Raw genomic sequence first — 11,143 nt, forward strand, 5'->3', positions numbered from 1 at the left:
CGTGCTGGCGCGAAGCCGCGGCAAAGCGAGTCGAAGGTAGGGATATTCAACACCCTGTATCTCTGGTAATTTTACTCCGATTATTTTGAAATTTTTAGAGAGTATTCTTGAAAGTATGCACTTTTATTTAAAATAACAAAAAAATTTAAATATTTCAAACCATACCCCCTCCTTAAGTCTTGCTAGAAAAACATGTAGGTGTTTACGAACTAAGCAAACAGTTTCTAAAATCTGTAAAGAGGGAAGACAAACCTCCGAGTAAGGGTAAGAATAGAACAAGTGGATCGCGGTGGATGCTACTAGTTAAGTCGTGGTCGATGTCGACAGCGCATAGCAAGGAGGTCACCTGTGCTGTCTGTCGAGCTAGAACCACTATCAATGAAGTAGTTTAATGAAATTTGAATGAGGAAAAGACGTTGCTTTTGCGATTTTGTGTCAGTCAAGTGATGATAGTGATGAAATGTCAGCTGCAGATAATCAGATCCTCCTTCATATTTCAAAAAGTTACTGAATTTAATTACTTTAGCAGTTCGAAAATAAACTGAGTACAAAAAAGGGATTATGTAAAAAGTATCAACTCAGATAGCGCAGAATGACAACTTGGCTTCGAACGGCCCAATCACAGGGAAGCATCCTTGTAGGCCGTGCAGTAGACATCCATATAAACAAACTCATTTTATTTTCAAAATCATCGATTGTAAACCTCCTGCATGGCATCGCGCTAAACCTCCACCGCGACTTACCTGCTCTGTTCTCTTCCATTCAGTACAATGTGATTGTTTTACATGGATATCGACATCGACCGCAACCTTTACCTCCACCTCAACCCACTTGTTCTGTTCTTACCCTAAGGGTAAGCCAATTGCCGTTTAGTGCCATTCGATAGATTTTTCAAAAATATTGAATAAGTGTATTTCTCAGTTTTTCGATCAGATGTTCATTTCGCGAAATATCGCGGGATTCGTATTTAAAATATTAAATTTACCCCCTACCCCTCTCCGTAGGAATTCATGTTTGGTATCATTCGATAGATTTTTGAAAAATATTAAGTACGTATTTTTTAGTTTTTCGATGTGTCATTTATTTCGCGAAATATTCGCTTTTTTCTTGTGAAAGTTTGGGACTCACTCCTTTCCTTACGTCCCACTCAAATCGTCAGATTTTTTAAATATACACTGTTTTGCATGAACTTAACTTACCTTTATCTTAATCTGACGATTTCGAGTTTTTCTAAGGATATATTTTTTTTTCGGACCCCTTAACGAACTCCCCTTCATTAAGAGCCAATATATGGTAGATGTACATTTTCAGGGTACATGGTTTCTCCCCATGTAATAATCTGACGCGCTAGAGTAACTGCAAAAATCCCCGCTTGGGCTCTCCTACCATTGGGATAGTGTAGTTCTTTCTTGTTGCTTTACTTATTTTGCGCTCAGTTAATATATGCTTCACGCACAGTGTTGTTTCACAATTTTCACACCTAGGCGACACAGTCTGCGTGAAGAGGTATTTATGTATTAAGTGGCTGTGTCCCAGACACAAGCGTGTTATTCTTACTTGGTCGGGTCTGTTCGCTGTTGGTTGGAGCCACAGTTTCACTAGTTGTTTCATTTCTTTGAGTTTATTTTGCGATGCACTCCACTTATTTTGCCACGCACTTAACAATTTATATTTTATTTCTGACTTCAAGTCCTCGGAAGATACCTCGTTGATAAGAATGGAGTCCTGGCTGAAGGATGCTAAGAGGTCTAGTAGATCTGCTTCTTAATTTCCTTGTATACCTGAATGCGATGGTACAAACATAAAGTCGACAGTGATCTTATTTTTATTTAGGATCGCTCTTTCTGATTGGATATGTGAGACAATTGGATTATTGGTGTATGTCGAGAGTATATTCTCTAACTGGTTCTAATAATGTCTGAAGATTTGTTATCTCATCTGTTAAGTTTTTGTCATCAGTTTTGTGTTTTTTCTTCAATTGAAGTTTAGGTTTTTCAAAGATGTCTTCGGCGGGTGGCGTGATTGCATCTTCTAAGGTTCTTTTTCCGGCTGCTTTTGTAAAGGATTTATATTAGCATCCAAAAATAAGAGTTAATCCATATCCATTTAATTTTTAAAAGTGTTAAGCAAATATTATTTACATGCATTGTTTGGATTTCGTAAATGGGTGACATTGGTTTTGTAATCTAGACCACGCATTTTGAAAACACCGAAGTCAGCAATTATGCTGCTATTAGTAATTCACGGTCACATTCAAGTATAGTCAATCATAACAAACAATTACGATTTATTTATAGATACGTAGAAAGTAAAGAAAGAGATTATTCATTATTCAGAAACCGACGTTGTTAGAGTAGAGACGTTGTCCATCCCTTACACCAACTAGTTACTGTCGTACATAGTGACTTAAATAAATATATTCCGGTAATTAGTGTTTCAACTTAGTTAACCCCATCATCGGGGGTAACACCCCCATACCACCATACTTTGTTCGAAGCTATCTGGGCTTCGTGAGTATTCCTATGTGTATTTTTATTTGGAGGTTAAATGTTGACTTGTTTTAGGTGAGGTTGATTTTTGTTTTTGTGTATTACAGGATGACTCAGACGATGTAGGTGTTGCGATTGGAGTGTTAACTGAAGAAGTGGTCAGATGTATGGATGTATTTTGTAGTGAAAGTTGTTGGGTTGGGTTTATTGCTACTGCTTGTGATGGTTTGAGAAGACGTAGTAAGTGTGGAAGGAGTGTTATTTGAAATTGTCGGAGTAATTTGTAGATTATCTTGTCGAGTATAATTTATTGATGAATTTTGCCCCATCTCTGTATGCACTGCACTATTGCACCTCCACATTGTGAGGATGGTTGTGAGGTGAAATAGTTGGACAATTAGCTGCCTGTTGTCCAGTTAATTTGTATTTGAAACATGTTTCGTTTTGGGCTATAAATATACGGTATAATGGTTGTTATAGCTCGATGATAAAATATTCAGGTATCATATAGTTTTCTGGCAAAGGTGAAACGAAAATTTGTCGTCGGAAGCTTAGAATATGACTGAAAGCAGGATTGGTTGTTCCTATCCGTAAGTATGATATGTCTGAGAGTGGATTTAAACCTAGATTTATTAATTCGTTTTTATTAAGTTTTAAGGTATGTTTGGACCTAAATATATTGAACAGAATTAAGAGGACTGATGGAGTTATTAATCTTCTTGCTTCTGGTATATTTCCATTTACTTTTATTTTCTTTGTTTCTGCTATGAATTTATCTACTCAGTTTTTAAATGATAGATAGATGCATATTATACCGTCTGATATACGCTGATATACGGGATGTGAAAATTATATTTTTTGGTTCTATATCCTGACTCATCCTTCAAGATAGTCATTAATTGTACCGGGTGTCCCAATAAGAATGGCTCTCGGCCATATCTCAGGAACCGTTTATAGTAGAGCTTTGAAATAAAAATTTTTTAACAAATGTTGCCTCAGGAAAAGCCTAAAAATTATTTTCATAATTGTGGGACCACCGTTAGAGGGCGTAATTGAATATCAAAAATAAAAAAATCTAAGTTTTACAAAATTTTCCTAATGAAGGGGCACTGGAAATCCGATCGTCGTATTCTTCATAAAATTCTACGCATATTTGATTTAACAAGTTTAGGTCTACCTTTGGAAATAAGAGGTGGGGGTGAGTGTGAACCTTGTTATGAAAAACTGGCTGTGAGTCCGGTTCTGCTTAATCAAATTTTGCAAACTTGGTCTTGTTGAAGAGAGATCTTTTTCGTCAATGTAAAAGTTATGATTTCGAACCAACTTACTGAGTAATATGCCAGCTAGAAGGCGTTATCTAATTTTTTTCAGAAATCTAGTTTTCCTTGGAAAATATTAAATACAAACATGCATTTTTAATACCATATTACAAAATTAGACAAAATTAGCAACAGAATAGCGAAAACCGCATGTTAATACCTTTTTTTTTATCTCGAGATATCTTACAAAACGTGTAAATTTAAAAACATAACTGTTACTGTCACCGGTAAACGAAGTTCAGGAAAAGTAGTGTGCTATGGAAACAACAAAGAAACATTTTCCAGCTGTCAACGTATATTAGGTCTTTTCAACGCTTCTCATTTGTTTCGAGCCTCGTTCATATCTCGTATATTAATATTATACACGGATTATACGGCATATGACAGAGGCTCGAAACAAATGAGAAGCGTTGAAAAGCCCTATTACAAAGAAATAAAAACAACTATTTAGTGATTAGTCCTGTCGCCAGGGGGGGTACAACGGCCTCCTTAATTCAGATGGACTTACCCAAGTTTTTTTTATATATTTTGACCCGCAGAATACGAATTTTTTGGGTAACAGTTGATCCGGATGTCGATAAGATTGTTATAGACAAAGAACTTGAGGAATTACATAACAGCAATTTCTCGCAAAACAAATCATCTTTTCGAATTTTTTGGGTCATTTTAAGCAAAAAATATTCCTACAAGTTTTTTCGTAGAATGCATAGTTTTCGAGATAGCCGCGGTTGAACTTTCAAAAAATCGAAAAATTCTAATTTTTGAACCCGAATAACTTTTGATTAAAAAATAAAGTAGCAATTCTGCTTACCGCATTTGAAAGTTTAAGTCAAATTATATCGGTTTTGATTATTTGCATTGCTAAAAATTTATTACTTTATTGTTAAACAAAGCTATAAACACCTAGTATGTGAGTGATGTTTTCTATGATTTCTCATTTAAAATCGAACGAGTAGGTAGAGTAGCTACAAGTGCAAGCGAGGCATTTTCTACGTAGCATGCGTTAAAACGCATGTATTAGTCACGGGAAACACTATGTGTTTATAGATGAGTTTAACAATAAAAAAATTAATTTTTAGCAATGAAAATAATCAAAACCTATAAAACTTGACTTAAACTTTCCAATGCGGTTAGCAGAATTGCTACTTTATTTTTTAATCAAAAGTTATTCGGGTTCAAAAATTGCAATTTTTCGACTTTTTGAAAGTTCAACCGCGGTTATCTCGAAAACTATGCATTCTACGAAAAAACTTGTAGGAATATTTTTTGCTTAAAATGACCCAAAAAATACAAAAAGATGTTTTGTTTTGCGAGAAATCGCTGTTATGTAATTCCTCAAGTTCTTTGTCTATAACAATCTTATCGACATCCGGATCAACTGTTACCCAAAAAATTCGTATTCTACGGGTCAAAATATATAAAAAAAACTTGGGTAAGTCCATCTGAATTAAGGAGGCCGTTGTACCCCCCCTGGCGACAGGACTAGATGACATACACGTTCAAATTTTTGCCCACCATTTTCGTTGCAAACATTTACTCTTTAAAGAGTAGATTGAACAGCAGTCTCAATTTCTGCTCTCGATATGCTTTGAATGGCGTTTAGTATTCTCTGGATAATGTATTCTAGAGTAGTGTAAGATGGGCAACAATTTTAATATTTAGGTCGTCACTAAGTAGTTCTTTTTGTTCTGTGTTATATTTAATGTTAATAGTATTGTTTCTCTTTATATTGTTGTTTTAATTAATTATTATTTTATACGTTGACATCTGAAAAATGTTATTTTGTTTTTTTCCACAGCACACTACTTTTCATTAACTTAGTTTACCGGTAACAGTAACAGTTAAGTTTAAAATTTACACCTTTTTTAAGATATCTCGAGATAGAAAAAAGGTATTGACTTGCGGTTTTCGCTATTCTATTGCTAATTTAATCTAATTTTATAAAGTATGATTAAAAATGCATACTTGTATTTAATATTTTTCAAAGAAAACTAGATTTCTGAAAAAAATTAAATAACGCCTCCCAGCTGGCTTATTACTTATTAGGATGGTTCAAAATTATCACGCTTACATTGAAGAAAAAATCTGTCTTCAACAAGATCCAGTTTTCAAAATTTGATTTAGCAGAACCGGACTTACAGCCATTTTTTCATAACAAGGTTCCCACTCACCCCCACCTCTTATTTGCAAAGGTAGAGTTAAACTTGTGAAATCAAATCTGCGCAGAATTTTATGAAGATTACAATAATCGGATTTCCAGTGCCCCTTCATTAGGAAAATTTTGTAAAATTTAGATTTTTTATTTTTGATATTCAATTACGCCCTCTAGCGGTGGACCCACAATTATGAAAATAATTTCCAGGCTTTTACTGAGGCAACTTTTGTTATAAAATTTTTTATTTCAAAAGCTCTACTATAAACGGTTCCTGAGATATGGCCGAGAGCCATTCTTATTGGGACACCCGGTACAATAGGGAACTTGCATAAAATTTTAAATTCGAAAAAATGGTATAAATCACAACAGAACATAATTTAGAACCTGTATCAAAGATAAAAAAAAATTTGTTTGTATTTCGTTTGGCCCCTAAAGACGACTAAAAATTCAACTTATACCCAAGCTGGCCAAATACCCAAGTAGGTGGAGGCCAATAAACTAAAGAAGAAGAAGAAGAATATACGTAAACATAACCATAAACGGAACCACATAGTTAAACTCTGTGACGTTACGGGTCGTTTGAACTATTTTAAGATGCAGAAGACTTTAAATATGTACTTCTAAGTTATTATGAGTTTTTGAAGCGTGAAATTTTGGAAAAACTTATTTTTATACAAAACTGAACATTATTAAAAAATAAGAAAAATGTGCAATTTCCCTATTCTCTAGAGTGTTAAATCTCTGTTTGGAATTAATATACTACATGGTTGACAAATAGGGCAGTCAATGAGGGTATGTGGCCCCGAATTCCATCCTACTATATCGATTTACGTAATATTTTCACAGTAAGTAGGGAATAGCCCAAGAAACAAAGTCTACCCTATGTCGATGTGTGCTTTTGTCTTGGGGGCGGTTCCCACCCCTTCTCGGTGGCGGAAATTTTTTTGCTTAAATAACTACGGAAGTTGCTAGAGAACCTAATACTAAGCAAAAACTGTTCTATAATTTTTTTCGAAAACTCAACACTTTTTGAGTTATTACACTTTTTCAAACGGTTTTTTGCGAATACCTTAAAAACTATGGTTCTCACTAAAAAAAGTACATAAAACATTTTTGTAGCCTATAAAATAACAAAGAGATTCTTTCCTTTATGAATATTCTAGGTATAACATAAAAGAGATATGGTAAGTGAAAAAACTTGTTTTCTTGGTGCATGCTCAAATCAGTGTATTTAACTTGAAATAACAGAGAAACGGTCGATTTTAGGTGTATAATGCTACCAATAACTTTTATTGTGCTTGAAAAGACCTATAAACTAAGCAATATTAAATGTCCATTACATTCAAACTATGCGAGATAAACTGTAAAAAATTTGATGACTAACGTATTTTAAGAAAAAAAATGAGAATTATATTTAACCCCTCATCCACAAGAATTTAAATGCATCGATTTCCTTCAACAATACATTTTAATATAGTGTGCTTTTTATGTTAAAAAAGTTGGGCGGGTTTAAAATGAATGGTTTTTGAAAAAAATAAGATCAAATTATTGAGCGCATTTTTAAATTTTCTTAAAAATCTTCCTATTTCTCCATGTAACTCGAAAATGATAAGAGATGCCAAAAAAAGGATGCCATACAAAAATGTAGGTTTCTTCTAGATTCTAGATAAACATTTTGATTTTATTTTTTATAACAGTGTCTCTTATCATTTTCAAGTTACATGGAGAAAAAGGAAGATTTTTTAAGAAAATTTAAATATGCGCTCTATAATTTGATCTTATTTTTTTCAAAAACCATTCATTTTAAACCCGCTCAACTTTTTGAACATAAAAATAACACTGTAGTAAAATGTATTGTAGAAGAAAAACGATGCATTTAAATTCTTGTGGATGAGGGGTTAAATAAACTTCTCAATTTTTTTCTTAAAATTCGTTAGTCATCAATTTTTTGCAGCATACCTCGCTTAGTTTGACTGTAATCGACATTTAATATTGCATATTTTAAAGGACTTTTCAAGCACAATAAAAGGTATTGGTAGCATTATACACCTAAAATCGACCGTTTCTCTGTTATTTCAAGTTGAATACACTGATTTGAGCATGCACAAAAAAAAAAACAAACTCTTCTTACTTACCATATTATCTCTTTTTGTGTTATAACTAGAAGATTGAAGAAGGTACAAATCTCTTTGATTTTTTATGAGCTACAAAAACGTTTTATACAATTTTTTTAGTTAGATGCATTGTTTTTAAGTTATTCGCAAAAAACTGTTTAAAAAGGTGTTATATTTCAATGAAAATGGCCAATTTTCAACGAATTACTCAAAAAGTATTGAGTTTTCGAAAAAAAAATTATAAAACAGTTTTTGCTTAGAATTAGGTTCTCTAGTAACTTCCGTAGTTGTTTAACCAAAAAATTTTCCACCCCCGAGAAGGGGTGGGAACCGCCTCCAAATCAAAAGGACACATCGGCATAGGGTAGACTTTGAATAAGGAGATATTTTCAGGCTATTCCTAAAATTTCATTAAATACCATGCAGTAGTTGGATGTAGTAGGATATAGTAGGATCTATCCATGCAGGATAGAGTTCGGAGGTAATAACCTGTTCTTGCTCTCATTGACTGCCCTATAACTGCTTTTGAGCATGATGCAATTTGTGGTAGTAGACTGGAAGATGACATCTTTTAAAGGGATTTAAAATCAGACTAAAACCGGTGCTGTTTTACAGCTTTCGCTGTGATACTAATTTATGGAAACTGGATAATATAAAAATAATTGTAGTGATGTAATTAAATATTTAAATTCAAATAGATGAAAATAATGAATTTTATCTACTCACAATTACAATATTCTGTATACAAATCACTTCCACTTAGTTTTTACTTTAATTACTTTTAAATTTGCTTCAGTAGTTACTATTTAACTAGCACGATAAGTAAGTGCCAAAACACGCCTTTCTCGGTCGCTGGTTATATACCCCAGGCTGTGGGTGAAAAATAGGTCCATTTCAGGATATAATTCAAGAATTTTTGAAACCTATCAGGTGTTGTAAAGGACGATGCCAGGAATAACTTCTACTAAAATGTAACCAAAAATATTGTGCGCTTTTTTTTAATTGCGATTTTCATTTGTTAAATTTGAAATTTTTAATGATTTTTAATTTTGCAGCTTAGGATATTGATTTTAGAGAAAAACTTTTTTATAAAAAGTTGTAGTAAATAAAAAACCTACAGTTTGAGGTGTGGCAAGTGTAATTTCGTTAATTAGTTATTTCAGAACAGCCTGCAAAAGGTCCGCAATGGCCGTTTTTTACAATTGCATTATTTATTGTACAAATAATCTTTTTTTTTATTTTTGAAAGCTTTAAAATGAAAATCTTTCAATTACAAACATAAAAAAATTGTAAAGTCAGATTAACGAATTTGTTGCTTAGATATTATAAATTGTTTATCCCAAGAGGTCAAATGTTGAAGGCTACTTCGACTTTTTGAAAAAAAAAATCGTAGAGAGTTGGTGAAACATCCAATATCCTTCTAAAGAGTATATTTTCATGTTCTGATGTAAATAAATGCGTAAAATATTTTTAAACCTCTAATTTTTGGGTTTGAGAATAAGGGGGCAAATTTCGTTATAAACATTTAGAGCTGAAGCGGCCCTGTAAATCCTATAAGTTTTTAACTTACAGATTATTGTTGCTGAAGATGAAACGAAGATTTATAAAAAATAAAAAATTTCTACGACCAACTGAAGCCGAGATAATTTTTAGGTTTGAAAATAAGGGGGCAAATTTCGTTACAAACATTTAGAGCTGAAGCGGCTCTGTACATCCTATGAGTTTCTAACTTACAGATTATTGTTGCTGAAGGCAAAACGAAGATTTATAAAAAACTAAAAATTTTCTACAACCAACTGAAGCCGAGATAATTGTTTTTATTTATTAAATCGTAGTGCCTTTATTTATAACAATTAAGTAATTATTTTAGTCATTGACTAAAGAAAGACTTATATTATCTTAAAATAAAAATTATTATAAATAGTATATTAAGTATGGAGAACGGTAAGAGTTTTATACCGATCGAAGACAATTATTGTCTGAGATCGGTTACCCTTAACGTTCGACATGCTTATAACGTTTTTTGAACGATTGATCATTTTTGACTGTTTACCGTGACAGATTTTACGTCAGTAGGTGACATTTACTAGCAACTCGACGGTAAGTACTCCAACTCGACGGTAAGTACTCCAACTCGACGGTAAGTAATTCACTTACCGTCGAGTTAAAAAATCTCTTAATTTTAATTTATTTTTTGAAAGAATAAAGAAAACTAACGAATTATTTATTAATATTGAAACTCATGGTACAATTTGTTAAATTATTTAATGAAATCCCACTTGTTTGGGCAAGCTTCTTCCCAAGCCCGTTCAATTTCTTCAAATTCACTTTCGCTCATATTTTAATTTATATTAATCAAAATTGTACTTATTATTGACAACTAAATAAAAACTCAATTCTCCATTGTTGTTATGCACCCTAGTTACTACCTAACAACCAAAGTATCTATCTTGATAAAATGAATGAAACTAGTCAATATGACGAAAATGTTTAATTTTATAATTTATAATGGTATCAATCGTGCAAAAAACGTTATAAGCATGTCGAAAGTTAAGGGTAACCGATCTCAGACAATAATTGGAGTCGTCGCTCCGCTCCTCCTCCAAACAATTGTCTTCGATCGGTATAAAACCCTTACCGTTCTCCATACTTAATATACTATTTTGCACGATTGATACCATTATAAATTATAAAATTAAACATTTTCGTCATATTGACTAGTTTCATTCATTTTCTCAAGATAGATACTTTGGTTGTTAGGTAGTAACTAGGGTGCATAACAACAATGGAGAATTGAGTTTTTATTTAGTTGTCAATAATTTTAAGTACAATTTTGATTATTATAAATTAAAATATGAGCGAAAGTGAATTTGAAGAAATTGAACGGGCTTGGGAATGTTGATGTCCTTGGATTAAAGCGTCATGGAGGTTGGCGTTCATCGACAGTGGCAGAAAGCTATGTAGAAGATTCTCTTCAAAATAAAATAGATTTTGCCGAAAAAATATTGTGCAATACTAGTAATACTATTAATGTATGCGATTCTGCAGGAGTTTCTGTTTCAATAA

General features: G+C 32.8%; 1 protein-coding gene across 1 annotated transcript in view; it reads right to left on the reverse strand.

Moving 5' to 3' along the window:
* LOC126888661 (potassium channel subfamily K member 18-like) overlaps positions 1 to 762 on the reverse strand; it is a 38,397-nt gene extending 37,635 nt beyond the window's left edge. The window contains exon 1 of the mRNA XM_050657023.1: positions 744 to 762. Coding sequence (XP_050512980.1) covers positions 744 to 762 — 19 coding nt within the window. The remainder of the gene's footprint in view (positions 1 to 743) is intronic.
* Positions 763 to 11,143: the final 10,381 nt, after the last annotated feature.

Source organism: Diabrotica virgifera, chromosome 7 (genome assembly GCF_917563875.1).
Source record: "Diabrotica virgifera virgifera chromosome 7, PGI_DIABVI_V3a".
NCBI lineage: Eukaryota > Metazoa > Arthropoda > Insecta > Coleoptera > Chrysomelidae > Diabrotica > Diabrotica virgifera.